This window comes from Anser anser (assembly GCF_964211835.1).
Source record: "Anser anser genome assembly, chromosome: 9".
NCBI lineage: Eukaryota > Metazoa > Chordata > Aves > Anseriformes > Anatidae > Anser > Anser anser.
The window spans coordinates 15,633,736-15,658,966 of NC_139729.1; the positions used below are offsets into that span (position 1 = coordinate 15,633,736).

Sequence of the window (25,231 nt, forward strand, 5' to 3'; positions counted from 1 at the left end):
TGCACTCCAAGTACTAACCTCACTTGCGCCATTCTGGTCAACCAGTGTTTCTCTAATGCATTATCTTTGTGTACAGTCTCAGCCAATTATTTTAAAATGCTACTCCACGTGTATTTCTTTTGATTAAAAACACACTTGACAAATACATTGTACAATAAAGTTTATTAGCTGTTCTCCTCTTTCTAACAAATGGAATGGATAGTGTTGGTAATTCTTTACAAACCAAAGCTAATTTGGTTGTGTGACTGCACCGTGACTGCCATAAGCACATCCCTTTCATGAACAATCATTTAAAATAAGCAATGGCAGGTACCAAATAATACGAGAATTAGATAATTTCATTACTGAAGGTAGTTCCATGTTTTGCTACAACGTATTTATAACATTTTGCACAGAAGTTAGTGCATTCCAAACGGAAGATCTTGCACCTATGCAATCCAAGATAAACATATACAGAAAAATAAAATGTATTCTTGACTGAATTCTCCCTTTGGTTAAGACATGCATATTACAAAGAAAAAAAGACAAACCTGAAATTCCGTAGAAAAGAGGAGAACTTGCACATATTTTTTTCTTGCAACTAATAATTCCCTGGACTTTTTGCCCAGCCACCATAGCCCATTTGATTTCATGAGATTAAGGAAGGTAAATTCTAATTTGTATTTTTATTCAAAACAAAAAGCTAGGAGTAGGTGGTAAAAGAAAAATATATATTTTTATATATATATATTTATACGTGTGCGCAACTATGTAAAGAAAATAATTCCCATAGTTACAGAGTTTAGTTAAAGAAAGTTTAATATATATATATTTATTATAACAAAATAGGCAGTTATTGTGGGTAAAATATTCATTAAAATCTGACCCCTAAGAACACACATTTTTAGGCTACGAATCACTCTCTCAGTGCCCTAATAACCATCTCTGCAATTGTTTTCTGTATTACTGCCAAGGGAAATTTGGCATTCCTCTGAAAAATACAAGGTTTCCTAGCACCTAAACATATTTTAGGCTCAAAAAGTGTGGTGACCATTATCTATAAACAATTTCTGTAAGACACTATAAATAGTGTTGCACGAGGAAGATTAAAAACATTACACATCTTTATCCCTAGCAATTTTATTGGCAAAAAAATGAAAAAATAGATTATAAGAATATCCATATGAAATTATGAAAATGAATATCCCTTGAGAAGTAGTAATGGGAGTTCATGAAAACGTTAACTCAAAATTTTAAAGTTCCTCTTTAACTGCCTGGAAAGAAAAAAAATATCTGTGAGAACAGAATTCAACTCAGAAAATAAAACCTGAAATTGATTGCCCTGACCAAACCATGCTATTAAAGTTAAGCGTGCAAAGTTACTCAGGATTTACAACTTCCTTGAACAGAACTTTTCTTTCAATTGTTATGAAATTTTAAAAGAAGGTCTACAAAGCTTTTTTGAAAAATCTTTGAAAGTTACTTTCCCTTAAACATTAAGGAATTTTACCAAGCAATTCCCTCCCACCCCAACCCCAAACTAATAGCTGGTCAGGCCATTCCACTGTCATGTTTGAAAAATGGCAAACCAACAACACACAATAATACAAATTATTTAAACTAAGAAAGACATCAAATTTAAAGCATTATGGGAACTGCAGAATGTGATGGTTAGGGTATGAACCACACTGGGAAGAACTAGAGGCAGGCTCCACTGGAAGGGCTTAAGAGTTGTCAGATGTAGTAGGTGATGACAGTTAGAAAATGAAAAACAGAAATCCATTTTCATAATTTTTCCTTTGCTGGAACCCAGATGTAAGGCCCAGACTGTTCCTCTATGATCTGTTTCACTTGGTTGTAGATTTCTTCCAGTGTGTCTCCTTGGACAATAGCTGCAAAACATAATGTGGCAATCAGCAGTCATCTTTCCTTGCTCCATACAGAAACCAAGATGTTCTAAGCCAGGAGGTTATCTTCTCTCATAGAGCAGCAAAAGGATTTCACATTGCTGAAGGAAGGGATGCCTACGGAGAACTCTAGTTTCTGTGCTTCTGGACAAAAAGTACATTGCTGATGATATTATAGGACAAACAAAGCAACATCTCTTCCACTCAGAGGCCTGGGGTTAGGAAATACTTCTCCTTTTAAAAATATTCATATACACCTGAGGAGGGTGTTTTTTTTTTGCCTTTCCTAACTACGTGCTAGAGTTGGTCCAAGTCAATCCACATATTCCCTTTGGTCCAGCTTTCATTTGTGTTTCCAAGATAAACAGACAGGACAGTACAGGGCTGCGTACTGCATCAGTCTGAGGCCTGGCTTGATGTAGTGAAGGCTGGTGAACTCCTCAACCAGACCCTGACATTTCACAGCAAGGCTGATTGACCTTGGGGTTTCTGCCTGAGAGCACTAGCTTTGGTTTTGGCAAAAAAGAGGATGAACTCATGGAATTTGTTGTATATTCAATAGATTAAAGTTTCATATAGTTAAAATGCAATTAATACTCAGATTATGTTAGATATATTTTCTCCAAGGCTAGAAAATAATTAGAAATGAGCCATGACATGTTTTGACATATCAGAGTAAAGTGTAGTCTGGTGAGAATGAGGATGAAGTTTGAGCTTTCCTTACCACTCTTCAGCCTGAAAAAGTGATTGCCATGAGATAGCGACTTATTTTTAATTAGAATTGCCACCTCAGAATTGATAAGCTAAGAAACAAAGTCTAGCATGAAAGATAACGTTGGAAGCAGGCCAGATGTACTACTTTGTGCATTAATTTATTACTGCTGCTTCCAAGCTTTGTTTTAATGCAAATTACTTCCTTTTTATTCCTACTCATCATTCCTATCCCTTAAAAACCTTCTCCCCATCGGCAGCCCATTGTCACAGTGCCTGTGGGAGGAGGAGTCTGTTCAATTATTACAGCTCAAGTGTAATGTTCACAGCACTACAGTGCACTAGAAAGGTTCAGAAACATTTTTACCTTGCTAATTATCATCTTACTTCTCTCCAGCTACGTTCAACCATATTCCTTCTAAAGCTCAATACCCTCAAAAGAGAACATGCATGTGCTCTTCAGATGGTTCACTGCAAAGTTTAAGTCAGTCTAAGCTTAATTTGTTGATGAAGTTGATGTCAGTTAACTCACATGATGTAGCATTTTTTTTCTTAACAGATTAAGCAATTCTCACACAATCTGTTGTACCAGCCGAGTACGGGTGGCAGCCTCCAAATGGTAAATGGGACTGTACTGCCTTTAAGTATCTCAGATAGATTCAGAACAGAACCCCTGCCCTCAACTGCATTAGCAAAGACAAATCTGACCATGGGATGTTGCTATCTGCCTTTAACACAAACTTCATTCTTCTAAGAAGAAAAATGGCCCACAGCACTAGGGCTCTTAAAAAGGGATGATAAGATTTTGAAGTATCTTGAACTCTGGCCCTTAAAATTCACTAACAAAATTGCGCAATATAATGTCCTAACATAACCTGGGAGAATATCAGCTATTAACTAAATAGTTAATGTCCATTAAAATAAATACAACAGTTTCCTGAACAACAAACCTGACATACCTACAAGTCATTTGGTAAATGACTCTATAAGAGAGAGAATTTGCAATCTATATTGGAGAGTCCCACAGCTTTCTAGGTGCAGATGGATAAAGAGCTATAAGAAGAGCTGGAGAGCTAGATGTAGGCTTGGGATAAACAGTGAAGGCTGCAAGGCAGCAGATAGGGATGCCAACAAAAAAGGGAGGGACTCAAGTTGTTCATTGTGTGGGTAGCACACAATGCAGAGAACAAGGCAGCAGGAAGACAGGCTGGGAGTTTACTGGGTCCTTCATCTTCCACCCATGTGAAGCCACCGTACTTTCCAGTGTTTCTGCTCAGGATAAGCAGACTATTTAAGGATGTTTTGCATTTGCAGTTCTGCCTATGCATTATGGGGAAGAAGAAACTGGGCAAAGGTGATGTGTCACAAAAAGGAGGCAAACGGGGCAAACACTGAAACATTGCAAAAGAACATAACAGGAAAGAAGGGGGGGGGGAGTGCCTATCTCTGACAGTAATAAAAAAGGCTCGTTTCTGTCCTCTTAAAAGTCCTGACTTGATCATTCTCCTCATTCTGCAATCCACAATGCCAAAAAAAACCAGTTTGAGTACTTATAGCCTACCCCTTGCTGTTACAGTTAACAAACCGCATTTGTGTATGCCTTGGACCTAAGTACCATAAGTCTGTCATGCCATAATACCAGAGATTTAATTACTAACATTCTTTATTTCCCAATTTCAAAAATTGGAAGTTAAACGCTAGGTAATCTCAGCTCTACAAATAAAAGCTTTAAGTATACAACATAGCAACAAAGCAAACATCTGCATTTCAATACCTAGAAAACTGACAGAAAGCCTCAAGATTTTAAAACCTACATTAAGCTACTGGTAAACTTTTGTATATACTAAATTCATTAGTAAAATTGGCACCAGCATAGCAGTACGGAGGTGGTTCTATGATTCAAGAAAAATCACAGATCAGCCTGAAAACAAAGTTCAACCTTATCTCAATGGTAAGATAATTACTATACGGCAAGGAATAAAATTTCAACTCTGGCAAGGGAACAGTCCCAAGGAAAACAAACCTGTGAAGTGTTCAGTAAATTCTTGCTCCAGTTTCATAGCTCTCTCAAATGTCTTCCTGGCTTGTTCTTCTGTTAGGCGTTTATTCATTTCCCTGAGATTGAAAACATTATACACATAAAAAAATACCTGTAATCTTTTGAAATAAAATTTTAAGCCATTGTCTGAGAATTAACCTAATAAGAGGCAGTCTACTAAATGACGTATTTAAGTGGCGACTGTCCTGAGAACGAGCAGTTCTGACACTATGTTGTACAGAATTTTGTAGTGGCATTCATTCTTGAGCACTCTTGATTTCTTGATTAGAAACCCAGCCTAGCAGTCCCTAGAAATTCAACCCAGGAAGTTTCCAGAACAAAATAAATAATTACATGTTTTTTAAAATTTGGTATTACAATTATCTTCACGTAACTTGCAGCTGGCTATTCAAATACAATGACAGTCTCAAACAATTTAGCCTGAAGTATTTTTACTCACATGATATTTTCCACTGTTTTGGGCTTAATAAAAATGGAGATTGGGTACAGCTGGGCAATCTGCAACCTTTTGATCGCATTACCAGAAACGTCAAGAATACAATGTTTACCCTAAAAAGTAAGAAAGAAAAAGGAAAATGGCAATAAGCAAAGATTAAGTCACAGCTATGCATAGTGTAATAACTTAGAAGAGAAACCACGTTTCCATTGAAGCCAACAGAATTGGAGCATCTGCATCAACGATATCAAGATTTCACCAAACCGCATCAAAAACGATCACCTTTTAACACTGTATTTATTTAAAGGATCACTTAAGGATGTGGCCATGCCACAAGTCAGAGAAGAACCAGATGCCTCAACTGGCGTATCTAAGAGAATAGCCTCCACAGATGGTGAGCAGATTTGTCAATTTGTTAGATGGAACTGGATACAATCCTTCTGCTCTCCCCACAGGTAACACACTGGGGAACATCAGGTTTGAGACTGCGAATGCCATTTATTTGGGCTGATTATTTTTTTATATCTTTTTAGAAACAAATACCTATTTCTTCCTCAGGTTGTTGAAACAGAATGTGGCAGGGTTTCTGTTCTCCCACTACCAGTAACTCTCCATCATCTCAGGATTTCCTCATTTCAAAAGCTCTTCCTGTTGCTTGACTCCTATCTAGACACATTTATTTCCACTCCACATATTTGTTTTTTTCCTTTGAATAGCATATGAATAATGTGTGACATCACCATTTCAGAAAGGGATGCGGTAGAGGAAGAAGAGCAGAAAACCACTCTTGGACGTCTAAAATGAGAAAATCTTTTTCTTTAGAAGGACACCTAATATGAATGACAGAATTCTGTGAGCCAGGATACAAACCCACAAGCACTATGAAAACAAAGGTTACTTATATCATAAAACATACTTTCTGAACTCCTGGGAGATCATTCTTGGAGGCCACAATCAAGAACAAGGAAGTAACTGCAGTCTGGAATGCCTGACACATTTCTGTCTCCTGGCAGAAGGGATCACCACGTTCATTTACATTTAATCCCTTGCGTAACAAAGACTACAGAATTTTATTTCAGGAATTTTTAAAGAGGATAGAAAAGTTCTTCCCACATGAACAATACAAAACTGCTTGCTTTCAACTATTTCCAAGATCCAGGCCATGGATATGGATGCTGACTGCTACCATTTAAATCAAGTGTTTGTATATTCTAGCACATTATTTTACTACACATGCTGACCTGTCCATGTCTTTCATATGGCTTCTCTTCAAACGTGGTACATGCTCTGGGAATAGAGAATTAAGAGGTCCATGTTCCCTTTGTGATAGTACTGTTAGTATTTGCTGCGTTTGGTCCAACAACTTATGCCAGGTGTTGAAAGACATTGGACAAATGACAGAAGGCTAGATTGCCAGCACAGCAGAGGTGCTGGACCTTGTAGAATACAACTGTGATGATTTACTCCATACTGATAGTGAACGTGCATTAAAAGTGCCCTCCAGCACAGGGATTTGCAAGCTGCTAGTGGTGACAAAGGAGGGAAGATATGAAAATTCCTTTCAAGAGAAGATTTGGAAGACAAGGAAAAGAAACGCTAGTACTTCACGATGCAATTATCACATTGTCGTTCATGGAAGCTATTGTGCTCTTTGTATTGTACATTTAAACAATTTAAGTATTTTTATTTCCTTATTACACTGCATCTGATTGAGAAACACAGCATAGCACTCAGTTTCTTTTACAATAACTAAACAATGGTATCAAAAAGCATCTTTAGTTGTGCCCATTACAGGTAAGGACACAAGAGGGATAGGTATCAGCTGGAAGGAGGGTAAACAAGCACAATTTAAAGCTGCTGCAAGAATACTATTTCTGGCGGTTCTGGGGTAATAGCAATCAATTCTGTCAGGTTTGCCCCTACATTCATCACAGAAAACTTGGAAATTGTCTTCTGTGTCCCAGTAATAAGACTCACTGAAGAGACCCAGCTCATAAGGGGGAGAGGAAGACAAGAAGGTTAGGTTAAGAGTTGGACTTTATGACCTTAGAGGTCTTTTCCAACCTAAATGATTCTGTGATTCTAAGGAAGGAGTAGCACCAGACCAACCAGTTTGCACCCCTACCGTAATTATGAAGTCAAGTTCTGAAGGACTGGCTGTTGCATCCCAGCAGAATAAAGTTAGTTGGAACTGAGAAATAGCTGCATCTACCCAAAGTCCCAGCATGGAGTCATCTGGCAGTACTTTGTTCTTGATGTTAATTTACAAAAAATTCACAATTGTTTTGTGTCCTAATAATCCCACTAGATGGGCATAAGAGCCAATCAGCCAATTTTGGGTCTAGAATGGAACTAAAGATGGTATCTCTGCGACCACTTGAAGCAACTGCTAACAAGTTTGTAACATTTAAGCTGTTCAATGAATAGTTTCATCATTTAATGACATACGAAAGCTTTACACCTTCATCCAGCCTCCCCAGGTATTGTTCATTTCCTTTAATGATTTTGTAATCAATTTCTTTTTCTTTAATTTTTTCAGTATCTACCACTGGACCAGACTGTATTCCACAGGGTTGGTAAGACAGCAGAAGAAAACTTCATCATATGAACCACAAAATTTCACCACTTTCTCCCTGTTTTTGATTCCAGTAAATTACTCCTTCCTGAAATAACAATACTTATCCATTTGGCCAGAGTGGTTTACACTTCTTTCCCGAGGACTAACTACATTCCCACGTCACACAGATTAACCACACTTACCCTCTGTGTGTCCAAACAGAAAGTGCTCATGCTTATGAGTTCCCACCTAGAAAATAGCTGTTTTGTCTTTCACACAGATCAGATATTCTCTAGTGTAATTGCACTGTATTTGTAAGTTAACTAGAACAACATTCATCAACCTAACGTGAAACATTTGCAAAGGATTTTCACAAATCCATTCTCTTTAAAACAAACATTGTACTCTAAGAAATGGGATTCCTTTCTCCCACTCTTTTTCGGGGATCTCAAATAAAGAAATATGTGCAAGAAATAGTTAATGAAAACCTGTTCAAGTCAAAAACGATGAAGAAAACAGCCTTCAAAATGTAGTGGCATTCATGTAAGCGGTTTGTCTAAAACAGTTTACTACATTCACTCTTTCCCCTTTGTCAAATAAATCCATGAAGGGCACACGGATTTAAGATTTTTTTCCACACAGGTCTATAGCATCAAATGGATCATCATATTAATCAACTCCACCACCACTATTCTTAATTAATGATCTATGTATGTAAGCTATTTAGCCTCTAATTCCAGTGATTTTCCACCCTATTCTCTTTTTATAACAAGATAAAAACTACAGTTGCCCTTTTCCAGTAATTTAATCACAATGCTCTCTTTATTTCTCTTAAATGTATTTGTGACAGTGCACCTTGTTTCTAGTTTTGTACAAAGTCCTTTTAAGGTTACAGAGTTCCTAGTGGCTTCTTGCCATTCTTCTCTTTTCCCCTTTCAGTACAGTCAGATAATCACCTCAGTAAATGAAAGTAACTGGCACTGATTTACCTTTTCTGCTACTTCTCGCACTGATTGGACACTTGTTCCATAAAGATGATTATTGTACTGGCCAGCTTCAATGAATTTGTGATCCTGAATATCCTTCTCCATTTGCTCTCGAGAAGTGACAAAATGGTAATCACGTCCATCCACCTCATAATCTCGTTTTGGTCTAGTAGTATCTTTAAATATAAACCAGTAATTTTTAAAGCAAAACAAGAAACAGTGACTTTTTTCCCCTACAACATCCAAAAATAGTCTTCCATTTATACTGCAAAATTGTCACAAGCAAAAAGATGATTGACAATTAAGATAGCTCTTACAAAGTTTAGACAATATACTAAGTTTTAAAACTCAATATACAGAGGGTAAGTCTATCAAGAAGGTAGCAAAAGACACAGAATAATTTTAGTATTTGCTGACACTTACGTGGAACACATGAGCCAAATTTGTCTGGAAATTCTGAGATCAGATCATCATTTATTCTGTCTTTCATGGGTCCCAAAACAATCACAGGTCGAGTATAGTTGACTATTAAACATAAATAAAATAAGTTACATTTCAATGAGATGACTACCCTTTAACGTTCAACAAAATAAACTTTATCATATGGTAACAGTCTTAACATTTAAAAGAATATGTACTCCTAAAAAGAAAAAAAAAGTTGAAGAATGTATATTAACTAAGATAGCAGTCAAAGATGTCAGATATTTACTCTCAATTGACTACTCTGGGTTACTACTGAAGATGAGGCTTGAATTATGAAGCCTTGGGGAAAAAATAAACTTTTCACAAAGCAACACCCTTCATTTTAATGAAAACAGCAAAATGAGAAGTTTGAAAATCTTTTCAATTCAAGGAGAGCTCTTAAAATTTGAGTTCTCTGTTGGGAAAAGCTTCTTTATTACTTCCAAGACTACCACTTAAATACTTGCATATGAAAACATTCAACTATAGCTTCTTTAACTACTAACACCCCTATAAAATGAACTATAGCATCTTTTAAAACATGCTTCATTTGTTAGAAAGCAATAAAGGGCTTTTCGTTGGAATTTAAGGACAAGCAGAAGATACCTAATTATACTGCAAGAGCCATGAAGACAATAATGTCTAAATATCTAGTTATTAGCATATCATTTCAGCTGTATAAATTTCAGTTTTAGGTTCAATCTGTCATTAGTACACAAGTAAATCCAAGTTAAAGTTTGACCTATAAGATACATTTTTAACTTAACTCCTGAAACTAATTCCTTCCAGTGGTAATAATATATTCCTAAAAGAATTCTCTTAGATTCTATTAATTCAATTTGTGTATGATGTATATTTACTTCGTTTGCTACCGTATTTTATAGGTACTAGAAATGAAGTATGCCTTTTTACAAATTATATTTCTAAATATATGAGCAATGTATCAGATGATGTAAATCAATGTGATAAATAGAAAGAGTAAAAATTCAACATCTATTATACTCCGTGAAGCACGACCAGGACCAAGGTGAAAAAGAAATGATAGGATCCCATTAAAAATCAGAAAAGAAAAAAATCTAAATCCAAATGTGAAGAAGTGTTTTCTTCTAATTAATTTTAATTTCTTTTTTTTTTCTGAAGATTTTTATTTGGCAATTTCTAACCAAATAAGCCATATATAAGGAGCACATACAGAAATAAGAGACTACAATGTTTTATAAACACTTCAACTAAAGTTTGCTACAATAGACAAATAATCTGATACGATTTTTGCTGTGACAAAAAAAGGAACAGCAATGGTAGGATTGCTAAAGCAATATTAAACTGAAGCAAACTATTATTTCTGAGGTTCACACTGATGTAACTTCAATATACCCTATTTTCCTTACACAACGTAAACCACATAATGGAAAGAACCACTGCTAATTAGCACACCTTTGGATTATGTGCTAAATAATATATCAATTGTATTTAATAATTTATGCCTTTATGCTTTATTTATTTTAATAATGGTAGCAAAAATTAAAAAAAAAATAGTGAAGAAGTTTATTATGGTGCTCAATACATAAGGGCACATAGAGCATTCTGAGGATGAATATTGTGTGAAGTGAGATCTACAAACCTTCTTGTTGATTGACAGGTTCATATGACAACACATATTCCTCTTGGCCACCTAAAAATAAAAATGCAAAGAAATATCTATGTATTGCTTTTCTAAACCACTAATATTTACATTGAGTCATTTAATGAACCACAATGATATAGACATTCTGCAGTAAAATATGCATTACAACGATACTGATGGAGGACATTTTTCAAGAGCGATGAATTATAAAAATTACAAAGATAAGCCAAACAAAATTTTAAAAGCATAAGACACATATAGTATAACTTCTTAAGATATGTTAGCATGTCAGGCACAAATATTTTAAAGCACTATTGAAATGCTTTTATGTTTCCCTGAACAAAATGCATGCATGGTACCATTCACTGCTAGAGGCAATGCTACTGTCATCATTACCATTTTCCATACTTTGAAGCCAGCTTTTACAGCATTTTCCTATACTTACACAGAGCTGAAAACATGTATGTCAAGGTGTAAATCCCTTCCAGTAAATTTTTCATGAAGTGGCATTTATATAAACACTTTCAACCACTTCAGTTCCACAACAAAATATTATGTTGTCTCTACTACATAACTACTATTTTATTAGAGATTTTTAAAAGATGAATTTGAAAATGAAGAAAGTTTTGTATTGTTCTCAGCTTCAGAAAGCACATTAGCAGTGAATGAAACTACAAGAACTAAATTTTGACCTTTGACAGCTGCAAGTTTCTTAAATGTTAGTGAAAGCATCTGAAATATACTTCAGTTGCCATCTCTCTAAAAGAACATTTCTAGTCCAATAAAATGTCTCAGAGTAATATTTCTTGCACAGCAATCACTAAAAATCAATTCCATGACAGCAGAGAATTTATAATTCAGAATGCACAAGCTTAAATTATATGACAAAACTATGAACTTTGAATAAAATACAGTGCTTCAATAACTCACTTGTGTAGTTTTTACAACACACTTTGGAATTCATACAGAGGTACACACTAATGCTATACCCGTCTTACAGAAACAGATGGCAGATGAAGGCTTTTATAAATTCATATATTGCTTCTATATATACGTTCTTTATTTGATAGCAAAGACCACTGATCTTTTAAATTTGAACTTTACAATCTCTAAGAGAAATAAAGATTTCTCTTATTTGTAAAAATTTGCATTCCAACTGCGCTACAGCAATACATGAACGAGCATTTTAATTTAAGGTATTGCAAGTGAGGAATATATTAAGACAGACATGGAAACATGCAACCTGTATATTTTAATATCTCAAAAAGTCACTCATGCAAATGGATTTTAGAAGGACAGTATATACTTTCAGAACCCTTTTTAGGCTAGGGAGAAGAATAAGGAATCACTGACTATCAACTCATCTATGAAATATCCAGCTAACATATAATTAGATACTTCTTTGGAAAAGTCACATTGCTATAAGGTCAAAAATTAGTTAAGCAGACTATTAAAGAGATAATAACAAGTATAAAGCATTCCCTGATTGAGGGCCAAAAGTATATATTGTCATTGCTTTTTCAATACTGTGGAAAAATGAATATTAATAGAATGAACCTTTTGAACAACCGTACTCATCTGTAATCAAGATAACTTTCATATTAGACAGCAGTAAAAAGAAATTAAAAAATCATTTTAATAAAAAGTGCTTGGAATTACACATTCGGATTAGCAAATCCATGACATTCATAATAAAATCAGGGCTTCTCAGGTAATAAAGATGTAAAAAGCTAACTAGTAGTACCAATAATGAGCTTTAAATGTAAAGAAAGCAAGCTGTTAATAAAGCAAGGTTTTTCCTCAAGAAACTTGGAAAAAAGAAAGCAGCAAATTTATGGAGAAACAGTCACAGTTAGATAGCTTTAATGGCACATCATTAAAAATGGTTAAAATTTGTAAGTTAGTCATATAGGCAACAGCAACTTCGATACATGCTTAAATCTGTGTTATTCTCAGTGAACATGAATGCCACGAATGCCTCCCCTGCCTTTTTTTTTTTTTTTTTTTTTTTGCAGTTAGTCTACAACAGTGTTAAGCACTGTAAGCACTGAGGATTTTTGTACACATATAAATTCTCTCCTTGAGTGTAATCATCTGTATGAAAAATTGTGGCTCATTACTCTTGACAATATCTTCAGCTTCCAAACAGATGTAACTGTTTGTGAACCACTTTCCTCATTACCCTAACATATACAATATCTGTTTCTGAAGTGCCTCTTACATGGTTAACAGGCACCCAGGAGCAGATCAGTGAGCCGCTCTGTCACACTGCTTGACTTTTACTGTTCCTTTTTCTGTTCCTCTTCAAATCCACAGTGTTTTTATCTTCCTGCTCTGCTCTATCCCAGGTTTCAGGTGTGAACTCAGCAACCTTATCGAGGAGTTGTTCACTAGAAATGACCAATGGGACTGAAATGGGACAACCTACATCCTTCCCCCCCCCCCCTTTTTTTTTTAATAAAAAAGCATTGTAGAGCAGCATCAAATAGCATATTACACTATTACACACTAGGAACATGTACTATTCTAGTAGCTCGGGTAGAAGTAAATAGCGCTTTAGCTTGGGTTAGTAAAAAAAGCTAATTCAGCCTAGTACTTAAAAGATATACTGCGGGTGGGGGCACGCACACGAGCATGGATCTAGCATGCTAATTTATCATAACTGATTCCGGCAACTAACGTGTCATATGCTTTGAAGACAATTCAGACTAAGCACCCACGCTTGACAAAATAGAGATATGAAAGCTGAAAAGCTAGGGTAAATACATGTTTGCTCATCTTCGCTTTCATTAGAAGTATCTATTTGTTTTATCTGAGTATCAGTAATAAAATATTGTTGATAGTTATTACACTATTTAACAGATTACACAGTTTAGTTATGCTCTCAGTTATTAAGCTCAACTACATACAATCATATTTGTCAACATTAAATGTACATTTGGCTTTTAACAGCTGTTGCTAGCATGCATAATTTAAAAAAAATAGGAATTAATTCAAATTAAGCTGAACTAAGACAATCATAAACGACAAAAAATATCCATGAAGGAGGTTTGCAATTATTCTCTCTAGTCAGTTAAAAAGAAAGAAAAAAAAAAAAAGACAGCAAATTTTGCAGTAGCCAACAAACACATGAACATGGATTTGACCTGAAGCTTACTGTGAAGTTCTATTTAACATGTAAATACCCAGAAAAGACAGACAGACAAAAACAAAGAGCTACTAAACAAAGGTTGTAAATAAACAAAGAACTTAAAAACACTTACGGTAACTACTTTCACTATCGCTGGCATTAGAGGTTACATGCTCTGAAATTGCAACACAATGGAAAAAAATAAGGAACACACACTAATGGCATGAGTTCAAAGGAAAGCAAACTGACAAAAATAATCCAGATGAAAGACAACAGTGATATCAAAATGCTGAAATCAATACATACTGCATATAAAAGTTTTAAGGTACTTCTCATAGCTCTCAGGATCAAGCTTAATTTCACACAAAAGGAATGGATGTTAATAAAAAGAAAAAACATTAAATAACACATCAAAATAAGATTATGAAAAGTACACTAATTCATATTTCATATGCAACCCTGCAATTTTTAGGTTTTCACTTCAAAATTAGTTTTGTTGTGCAAGAACTATGGGATCCTGAATTTCATTTTTTATGTAGGCAATTTATTGATTTTATAAAGAGTCCTGAAATATGTTCCAGGAAATAAAGTGAAGCACATTCAATAACAGACACCCAGCTACGGCATTGTTTCCTCTAGTAAGGATTTACTACTCAAAAGCTCCTGACTTTTACTCTAGAGCATCTATACAAATTTCATGTCTTTTTCATAGTAATCAAAATATTTCAGTACCTTTAAGCTATAATGTATATTTACTTTAATTTGTGTGTAACAGAAAGCATTAAACGTGTTTATGACAAAAATTAACTCAACTGAAGAACATCACATATCAATCTATTCTGTTACTTGCAAATTGTACAAATCTAGAGAACAAATGTCACTTTTGATATTGCTGGACTTTTTTGTAATGAAAAAATTTTCATGCCAGCAAATGACCATCTCTTTCTAATGAAAAGCACTCTTATGTTCATGGGTTAAGACTGTACAAAGAAACTTGTGTTTGATCTTCACAAAATAAATATAATCAAAATTAATATTATGTAGCTGTGTGCATAGAATGATACATATTGTTTTCATTGGAAGTCTTTATAATACATTGAATTTAGTGTGGTTCCTCCGCCACAAGATAAAAGAGAAGGAAGCAAGAGGACTCCGAAGGAAACAAAACAGGTATGGAACAAGTATGTCTTAGTGACTGATAAACAACAAAAAAACATCAGTCACATGTAAACTAGTTAATCTTTTAAAATACATATATTTTTTTAATTGGCCAATATCTTTAACATCTGTGATTAGAACAAACTTCCACTTTGTTTCTGTGCAGGAGAAAACATATTTACAAATGTTTGTGAGTACCAGAAATTCAGACCCACTTCCATTTCATTTTCTTGCTTTGGAAAAAGAATGCCCATATAGGCATGGAAGAAAAAAATAAATGTTTAAAAGCCTCATAATAGAACATGGCAGAATTGCCTTCCAGGGGAGACATTGTACTAATCAATTAAGAACACAAGTTGTGGTAAACTGATAACTGGTCTATTGTGGCAAGCAGTCTTGCAGAGCCAAGGTAGCAGAGCTTGTGTTAAGCACGGTAAGGCAGTTTCCAAAAGTTGGACTGCTGAAAAAAAGGCTCAGAATAGACATTTGTCTTTTTACAGAACTACCTAGTGATATTTCTGGACCACATTACATAGTTTAATGATTATAAGGCCACAGAAGTTGATTATGATTGGTATTCTGCTCCAGACCAATAATCTCCTTGAAACTGGTTTCAGAAATGGAAGATTAATTTTATTGCTACCAGCATTTTTATTTACTTAAGTGACTGAGGCCGAGCATAGAAGTATCCCACTTCCTACATGTAATTTCAGGAACACAGAGCATAACATAGAGGATGAGAATAAAGGGAACAGTTACGCCCTGGGAAGAAACGTTATCTTTAGTGACCAATTTTACTATCCCATAAACACCTAACAATCTACTTGTTTAATATCTGTCATGAAAGACACGTTATGACTATTTATTTTAGTCCAGAGGTGATGTCTGTATACACAGATCTGTTACAGTATTCAGCAACTTTTGAATCTTGCTGTATTCAATCAGTTACCAGGCATTTCTGCAGGAAACAAAATTAATGCTTATGTGTCTCCTTTATCAACTACCCCTCTACCTAGTCAGTGGTGGTCTAAGAGCATCATAAGAGTTCAGAGAAAAACTCTCATGGCATCTGTTAAGGAAAGCTTTTCTTTGTCTTGTTTTTAAAGAGCTGAAGATATCCATCACCTAGAGAGAGGACTGCCAACTACTTAAATTATGACAACAGTTGTGCTATGACTGTGAAAAGTCATTTTTTAAATAATAAAACACAAAACCAATACTAAAATAACATTAGCAAAATATATCAACAAATTTACAAATACAGTCACTATCAAGGACAAATAAGTAAGTGCTGGTAAGCTTCTGAACAACAACAACAAAAACCCACTAACGTCACAATCAATTAAAAAGTAACATGTTCCTGAAAGCAAAAATCCCCAGAACATTACAAACTCGAAAAATCTTACGAAACATTTTTAGTCAACCTCCTTATGCCAGTAGAGCACCAGTCTCAAAGAGATCTGTTTTTAAAAAAAGTAGTTTTTCAGATGGAGGTTAAAATAACTTGGGAGTATTTTGATCACTTACTCAGGCCTTTTGATCCCATGTCGTCAGGGACCTCCTGCAGAGTAGTCCCCAGAGGGCAAGCAATAAAAAGACAATCACAAAGAAAATAATTGTCAGTAATATATAAAATTGGCGCTACGACAGGAGACAGTTCCCAGAACATCACAGGGGAAGGTAAGTCCATAGGATTTAACCAGACCGGCACATGAAGTGTTATCACTGGTGCAAACGGCAGAGACTGCAGCTTGTAACAGACCTGGTCTGAATCAGTAAAAATACTTTTTGAGAAGACTTTTTTTTTTTAGTGCAGGCAACAACAAAGTCAAAGTACTTTCTCTTCATTAAGGAAAGCAAATTAGAATAGAATGACTTGGAAGCTACCAGTCTAAAGGGACCGACTGGAAAGCCTGGTAAACTCAGCCATACTTGCTTTGCTGCTCCGCACTCTCCTCAGGGTGAGGACTGAGGAACCATTACTGACGGCACTGGAGAGCTGTTACCTCCTCCAGTTAGACATACTTATCCGACAGTATTATCCAGTTTTCTACAAACTGGGACATTCTTTGGTTACAATTTACGTAAAGAGCAAACGAATGATTGCATTGATTTTATAAATTGGTTTGTCATTCGCACATCGAGCTTGTTAGCCTGTTGCAGCTCATGAAACTGTCTCCATAGTAACACCCTACTGCAATCTAGCAGGCCCTTCTACGTGTGCTTTTCTCTCATTGAGTGCCACATACTTACGGTCAATATCACTGGTTTCCTGCTCACTCTGGTCCTTGTTCTTGTAGAAGGGAAATTTTCGGGAAAAGAGGTTCTTTTTACGCTTGTCATTGAATGACTGCTGAAGAAGAGAAGGAGGGGCAAAACAAAGGATGTCTAATTCTGTGTGAACAAAGGCCCAGACCAGCAGCTTTGTGGAAGCTGACTCCTATAACCACATTATGCAGTGCATATTCCAATTTAACAGTGTCTTCTCAGCTCATATAAAGTCGAGAGAGATCAGGATCATGGCTTTGCTCACCCCCTCTGTATTTCACATGCTTACTTCCAAGAGAATTGTCAGGCTGGTTTACCCTGTGAGGCCTGACCTGTATTTCACAAACAGGCTTGCTGTGAGTGTAACGAGATGTGAAAAACTAGGCTGCCAAAAGATGGCCAAACCAGAATGAACTCAAACAAAGCCAATTAAATCATGGATATTATCTAATTTAGGGATTATAGCCAGTCAAAAAAAAAAAAAAAGGACAGATATTTACACATGCTTTTTACAAACAAATGGCACCATAACAGCTCACCAGAAATATCTGCCAGTGTTACCCGTTTGAAAAGGCAAAACTGTAAATACTTTGGTGATAGCTGCTAAATAAAATACCACAGAACAATGAAAAAGTAAAGTTAAAAGCTAGCATTGTATTGAATTCTCTTATGGTAAAACTATGAAAGTAACAGTGAAATAGGAAGGGGGGGGGGGGGGGGCGCAAAAATATCCAGAAAAAAATATTTTTTTCACTCTTTCATTATTGCAATTCATTACAAGTATATTGGAAAAAATGACTTCATTCTAAGAAAGTCTGCATCCCAGTACCAAGGCCCACTTTCAAAAGATATCAACTCATTTCATTTGTTTACTGTAGTAATTATTTTTCAGCTGTGCATTTACAGCGAAGAATTCTAACGTGGAAAACCCTTCATGTCCAAGGCCCATACTCAGCAACTGCTGATGTTAACTGCTAAGAAAATTTCTTGAGCTATCTATATAGACATACATATATCTGCCCATTTGCATATCAACTATTATCGTGCTTATTGTTTAAGTGATGGAGGGCATGAATATATTTTCATTCATATATCTGTATGCTTACAGGTATAATTACTAAAACAAATGTTTTAGTCATCTGTCATGTCTTTTGCTGGAGACATTATGTGACTGCAGCACCTTTAGCTTACTGTTCTATAGAAAGTAAATTAAGAGCCTTGACGTATAAATAGGTCAATAACACTTTTTATTGTAATTATGCACAGAACCGAGAGAGCTAATTTCATGCTAGATGAAATTTCTTTTTTCCTTTAGGCATAAGTGAATCACCTAAGCAGTTTTGCCAGGCTATGTAATTGGCCATGTTTGTGTCATTTGGTTTGCAGAAATTCTATTACTGGGAAAACAGCAAAAGTAGTCAAATGACCAGCTTGGTTTTGAGATCTTACTCTGCTGGGGCACTACTTGTTTGTAAGCCAAACACAGCTGATATGCCATGGGAAGTAATAAAACTTCCACAGAACCATTTTTAAAAAGCTACTTTTAGAAATAACCAAAATATATTCAATTCACACATTAAAAGATCCCATTAACAGCTATTTCTACAATTTAGGGCATGTTTCTTTTCAATTAACATCTATCTTATTTAGTTTAGTGTGAGCTCATCTTTCCTTAATTATATGGAACACGGTTGCAAGAAGTTATACTACCTTTGCTATCAGCACCAAGGATGGAATGAAATATAGTAATAAGTAGGAGTCATAAAGGACTGTGTTTTTCAAATCGTGGCCCACCTTCTTTGGTACAAGTACAAAACAAGAATTTGGCCTTCCTAAAGAGAATACCTATAGTGCAACACAAGCTGCATCCTGCTCCAAGTATTAACAGTCTTTCTGGCCATCTGTTTTAATACAGACTTGCTTGGCAATATCACCCAGTGAAAAATCCAGTGATATTTTCACTACCACTGTCAAAAAAGTTTGCTTTAAACTACCAAGTGTTAAAGAGGCATATTGTACCATAGGAGCACCATAGGTGTCATGAGCACCAAGCTCTGGCGATAGCAATATTGTTTTTAGTAGTAGCCAAAAAACCTTTAATTGGCTGGCATCTGTGTTCCACTAAAACTGTCATTTTCACTGTAAGAGCTGGTAACCTACCAATCTCGCACATGGACAAAAGAACTGTTTTCAAGCTAACCATATGCTTGTAGGAACCATGGTTGGCATTGGCAAGGTTTTGGGTTATGGTCCTCTTGCTTGACCTTCTTTGTACGAAACCAACAAGTCATTGGAATTGATTTCTCATAACCAGAAACATTACTGGAATCTACAGAACGAAGGTGACAAAGAAGTATGCCCAAAGGAGTAGATCTTTGCTGAGCATACTGAAAAATACTGTAACATGAATTCTGAGAGGTAGAAGTCTCACATCTATATAACTGTCCCATTGGGACAAGACCCTCAGTTTGGGCAAAAAAATATGTAAATAAAAATAATAACAAAGCAAAAATTGTGCAGTTTTGTTGGGGTGGTGAGATTTTGCAATTTGTATAACTATAAGATGTAGCCAATGTTTTTATTTCATAAAGGATAATCATTTTCTTCATTTTAGTTTTGAAAATATTTCATAACACTAATAATTTTAACCTTCTCTATAGGAAATCTTACTGAAGTAATATTAAGTTTCACATACTGCATGTATAATGGTCAGAGTCAGTTCCATCGCCAAAAAAAAAAAAAAAAGAAATTAAAGGTAATATTGTACTGATTTTGAATAAAAGATTAGCCAAAAGATTATTTTTAAAAGATACCATGATTATAAAAAGCTGGAGAGAACTGCTTATTAGTTGCAAATGCATAGTAATTGTATTAATTTTTTCATAAGCCCACTGCAAATCATGAACAGGCATCATAAGCAAGAATATATTAAAACAGAAGCAGCACAGAAAGTGAAGTAAATATTTATATGAAAGGTACAAACAAAAAAATAAACATTTCTGCTCCAGTTTCTTGGTGTTCCTTAAAATGAAAGGAACATAGATTTTAATGTTTGCCATCACTAGGGTTATTCTTTAAGGTTTTAATGTAGAACTTTTGAAGAATTGTTCAAAGTTGGTATTTCATATTGTCCATGGAGAATTACCATAAACAGACACAATAACGCACACAGTCCATGAAGACATGTATGTTGCAGACAACTTACTGGGAAAAATACCACCATGACAAATACAGGAAGAATAATTTAAAGAGAAACTGTAATGTTAAAACATTTACAGCTGAAGCAAAAGGTTGTGAACAAGTGTAAGAGTGTTTGCAAAATGAAGTGTTACTAAAGAAAAAGAACTGCAGTTCTGTATCAATGGCAAGCGTAGTTGCTTTTCCACTCAGTTTTCCATGCGTATCTTTGGTGCTGTTAGTACACAGTGATTGTGTACTAACTCTTCTATTGTCAAATGCTATTTCAAATACATAGCTAATTAAGTGTTTACAGTTTATTGGTAGACAAACTACAAAAACATGCAATTATCTTCTCAAAGAACATGGCAATATTTGAAAAATAACTTAATGCAGTTTAAACAATCTAAGATATTTAAGACACATGTTTTTTAAGTGACTTCTAAAAAATGAACTCCAAATACAAAAATGACCAGGTTAAGAATTACCACATCAGTTGATAACATTTTATTCCAATATGAAATTATGAATGTACCATAACAGGGAAAAGAAAATGAAATGCTAATAATCAAAGGAATCCCCAATGCAGGACTGTAACTGTTAATCAGAAAATAACTAAAGATATTGAAAAAAAAAAAAAAATGTCATTTTCTTCATTAGTAAACTAAACTGAAACTTTTAACATGTAGCAGAGGAATGCACATATGGATTTGGATACCTTTAAAGTATCCAAATAAATTACTGAAGCCTTACTACTTTGTTTCATTTTTGAAGTTATGAAAACACTGTAACTAAAATAAATGACAAAAAAAAATCTTTTATATCTACAATAATAAGTAATGTTACAGCATTGTGCTATTTGAAAAAATATCTAAAAGAAACAGCTTCCTCAGGAACTAAGAACATATTTCAGATATTTTTTTTTTTATAAATGGCAGTATATTTTTACTTTAGAAGGTTCTTACACCTAAAATGCATATATATAAGTGTTGAAATTACCAGTTATATAATATTGGTAAAAATTGTAAGGTTGTGAAAATGTTTCTCTTGTTTCATAACAGCCAATATGTTGTAAAAAAAGCCTCACTTAAAATCCAAAGAAAACAAGACCGTTACTATGATTAAACTGTTATAATTTAGGCTACAAGCATTCCTATTGCTACAAAAGCAGTTACCTCGCTTCCTCACTGCTCATTCCTACTGCCCCAGCACACTTACTGGGGCAAGGTTTACATATTAAGCAGTGAACTGCACCAAGGGATTTGACTACAATTTCTTTTGGACTGGGTTACTTTTCACCTGCATTGGTTACTTTATGTGCTTTGAGCACAGCCACAACAGTATTTGTACCAACAGAGAGCAGGGGTGAGAAAAAACAGCTGTGAGGTAGAGACTGTTTCTGGCTAGTAATGAGGAAAGATTAGAGTTTCTGGTGGCCTATTCCACTGCACAAAAATTCTTTAAAGCTTCTGCATCCACAGTTGTAAGAAAGAATTTACTTTATACTGCCTGGGTAACTGTGCACATTACAAAACCTCTTTTTAATCACAGAGGCCCTGTTGAGCAATTTTGTTTTGATTGTTTTCTAGACACATTAAAAAAAATAACAAAAGAAACATTTTAATTTTTCTGAAAACTGGTAGTAAGCCTCTTCCCAAAAAAGAAGTTCAAGAGCACAATCCATACCAAAGGCCTAAATGGCTTTATAAGTAGCACATGCAGTGCTGTTCTAAATGGCACTATTCAATAACTGATTAGTATATACAAACTCCTGTTACACTACAGTATTAAGAATAGTATGTATTTCTAAGCTAATTCTTTAATTTGCAGTGCTTTGGCAACAGCTTACTATTAAAATTTGCTTTAGTTTTCAGAATCATTTTATTTCTATTTGACACTATTTCACCTTTTCACTAAAAACTGAAACAGAGTCTACATATATAACCCACTGGAAAGTGTTACCATTCACAACACCAGGTGTAATTTGCACTTCATAAACTCACCCCTTTATCTCCTCTCGTCTTGGAATTAAATTTCACTGTCTTTAAACGGGCTCGTTCTTTTTTTTCAACTCTACCAGAAGAGCAGACACAAATCAATTAAATTAGCAAAATTCTAGAATCTCAAATTAGTACTTTTCACAATGTAAACATATAGTGCACCTTCTATAGTAAAGATTTTTGTTGCTAATGGCCTCTTCAGAAAATGAATGGCAGACTGTGTTGGAAAAGCAGGGCTTTATTTCTCAACTGATGAGCTGTGAGGGCTTTGGAGCATAAGGTGATTGAATAGATTCAGTAAGTCCAGGTGTAAAAAGAAAAAGCATGTCCCTAAGTGAGTATCTTCAACCATGAGCAATCAGCAGATACTGAGATTCAGACCACCTAATCTCTTATTTGCCAATGCCAAACAGTGTGTCTCAGCTTTGTCCACCCAAGAAAGACTTGCCCATTTCCCAGCTTTGGGGTAGAAAGAATTCCAACGTTTTACTTTTAAAAAATAATTTTAAAAATATTTTTTGGAGTATTTTGGAGGGTAAAGTTTAATGTTTTTCTCAACCTGTAAAATTCTGAACCAAGTCTAATGCTCAACTGCAGAGTTGCCACCAGCAACATCATATTACACAAAATTTACTTTCCACCTTCTTATACATAAATAGTGTAATATTAAACTCACTCATTAGAAAATTTAATAGTAGACATCTCAAAGTCAATACAATATTATGACATACCTGCGTTTGCTTGGGATAACTCCAATTTCATCACTTTCTCCATCTGGAGTTACCTGCCGTGCTTGCCACCATTCATCATCAGAAGCATTAATGACATGGAGAATATCGCCAAATTTGAAGTTCAACCCTTGACTTGGAAGGCCACTATCTTTAGTCTTGTCATAATCAAAAAGAGCTCTGCATTGAGAAGAAAAATAAATAAATATACATAGAAAAAGCTGAAAAGACACAGGGGCAAATGAATAGCACTAGATTTAATTAAGCATTCAGAAATGACCGTATCATTCTGACATGTGCTTAAAAGGAGGATGCTGAATACACACTCTCCCCCCACAACTCCCCTGAGAATGGTCAGCATAGTATTCAAACACAAACAAAATGTATAAGTTTTAATGAATGAGAATAAACTAGGTCCATAGTAAACTATAGTACTTTGCAGAAGGTCCACAAGAAAATGCCCCCCTGCAATTCAAAAAATACTTTGTGTAGAGCAAGTTACATGTCAGCCTATGGCAAAAAATGGAATTGATGCATAGAGCACTGTTGAAAGTTTTGTCATGTACTTAGTTACAAGTTACAAATCTGGATTATTTCAGTAAATAAAAGTTACTGTCAATTTCCTGCTCACAGACTTGCAAGAAAAAAAGGTTAGAAATATGATCTGAACAGAACTTGGCCACTGTAGTACTACAAAGCAAAAAGCTTGAGGTGCATTCTTCTGGAAGATTCCCTACCATTTCAGGGGAATCTCATCCTTTTTTCCAAGGTCAGCCGATTTTCAAATAACAGGCACTAGCACTACCTGAACACCAGCTGCAGGCTACAGCTCTATCAGCGTTCTCTTTGCCAGCAAGGGTGGTTTATTCAAGCCCGCTGCTATCCATACCCACATTCACTGCTGCTTTGTACTGCTTCCTTACCCTTCCTTGGTTATGAGAGCAAAATTGCTTAGAAACGAACATGGTACACCATACTGTGGAATAGATAAGTGTTAAAATTAATTTCGCCCTGTTGGATCATTTTAAATCTGGATCAGTTCCCTGAGAAACCGACGAGACTTACAGTATGTTTCTCCCAGCACAACCAAGGGTTTAGTGCAAATGTGAAAATGAATGACAGGAGCCTCTTACTGAAATGAAAGAGACACTCCTAAGCTTATGCCTTATAAAAGACTCTTATTTTACTTTTCAAAAAGGCATATGAACAGATGTAAAGTGAAGTGCCTGTATGACACAGCCCAAAAAAGTCCTCAAGTATTTCATCTGCAAGCTCATACGTTTGTCAGTGATGCACTTTCTAAATGATACCCTGTTGCAATTTAGAGACTTGATACCAAGTCCAACACAACCTTAGGAAAGAGCAAATAGATCCTAATGCAATGATTTAAGATGGTGTCCTTTCTCTTGTACAAATTAGGTTAATTTCTTCTCCCCAAATACTGGTTTACGTACCTTTTTGTACTAGATTTTTAGTGTCTCAGAAATTCTTTTACTCATGTAAGTACCTGTAAGTTGTAAGAGTTTGTTCAACCGCTTCTTAGCTTTGTGATTTTTGCCTTTTTAAAGCACTGAGGGTATTTCTTTCTGTTTGAACTGTATTTGCTCATAACCAGTGACACATTGCTCCATCACATCAATTCACCTTTAACATAAGGTCATACCCCCTGTATGGAGACTTTGATTGTAGATTAACAATACCATGTATACATTTATTTAGTGGAAGTTATAACACAAAGAGAGATTTATTTTAAAATAAATTCATTATTTCTGATCAACCAGGACTTTGAACACTGTCCCACAACATTTATTCTACTTTTAAGTTTCATTTAATTTAAATGACAAGTCCTTAAAAAAATATTTTAAAGAGAAAGCACCAAGTCCCTATTATTTTGCCCTGTATAAATTGGAAGCAAAACATCACTAAAATGATAACTTGGTTCCTTCAGTTGGACAACAGCAGAAACTGAAGGCAAGTTGCAAGTTTCATGAATGCTTATGCCTCAAAGCCAAAAATTTAACATCTGTGTTAATAGCACCAGAATTTCCA

At 35.1% G+C, this 25,231-nt stretch overlaps 1 protein-coding gene across 18 annotated transcripts in view; it reads right to left on the minus strand.

Moving 5' to 3' along the window:
• Nucleotides 1-145: 145 nt before the first annotated feature.
• The window catches only part of DLG1 (discs large MAGUK scaffold protein 1), a 151,198-nt gene continuing 126,112 nt past the window's right edge, over nt 146-25,231 (minus strand). For 6 of the 18 annotated variants that reach the window (XM_083849114.1, XM_083849097.1, XM_083849098.1 and 3 more), the window contains 10 exons: nt 23,186-23,362; nt 22,458-22,527; nt 17,263-17,362; nt 13,985-14,026; nt 10,719-10,769; nt 9,059-9,160; nt 8,639-8,811; nt 5,096-5,205; nt 4,621-4,712; nt 146-1,871 (listed from right to left, as the gene is read on the minus strand). In XM_083849114.1, the coding sequence (XP_083705240.1) occupies nt 1,765-1,871; nt 4,621-4,712; nt 5,096-5,205; nt 8,639-8,811; nt 9,059-9,160; nt 10,719-10,769; nt 13,985-14,026; nt 17,263-17,362; nt 22,458-22,527; nt 23,186-23,362 (1,024 nt within the window). In that variant the 3' untranslated portion in view covers nt 146-1,764. Of the gene's footprint in view, nt 1,872-4,620; nt 4,713-5,095; nt 5,206-8,638; nt 8,812-9,058; nt 9,161-10,718; nt 10,770-12,278; nt 12,315-13,984; nt 14,027-16,536; nt 16,571-17,262; nt 17,363-22,457; nt 22,528-23,185; nt 23,363-25,231 lie in introns of all 18 variants that reach the window. The other 12 variants (XM_083849110.1, XM_083849100.1, XM_083849111.1 and 9 more) reach the window with 5 other exon arrangements.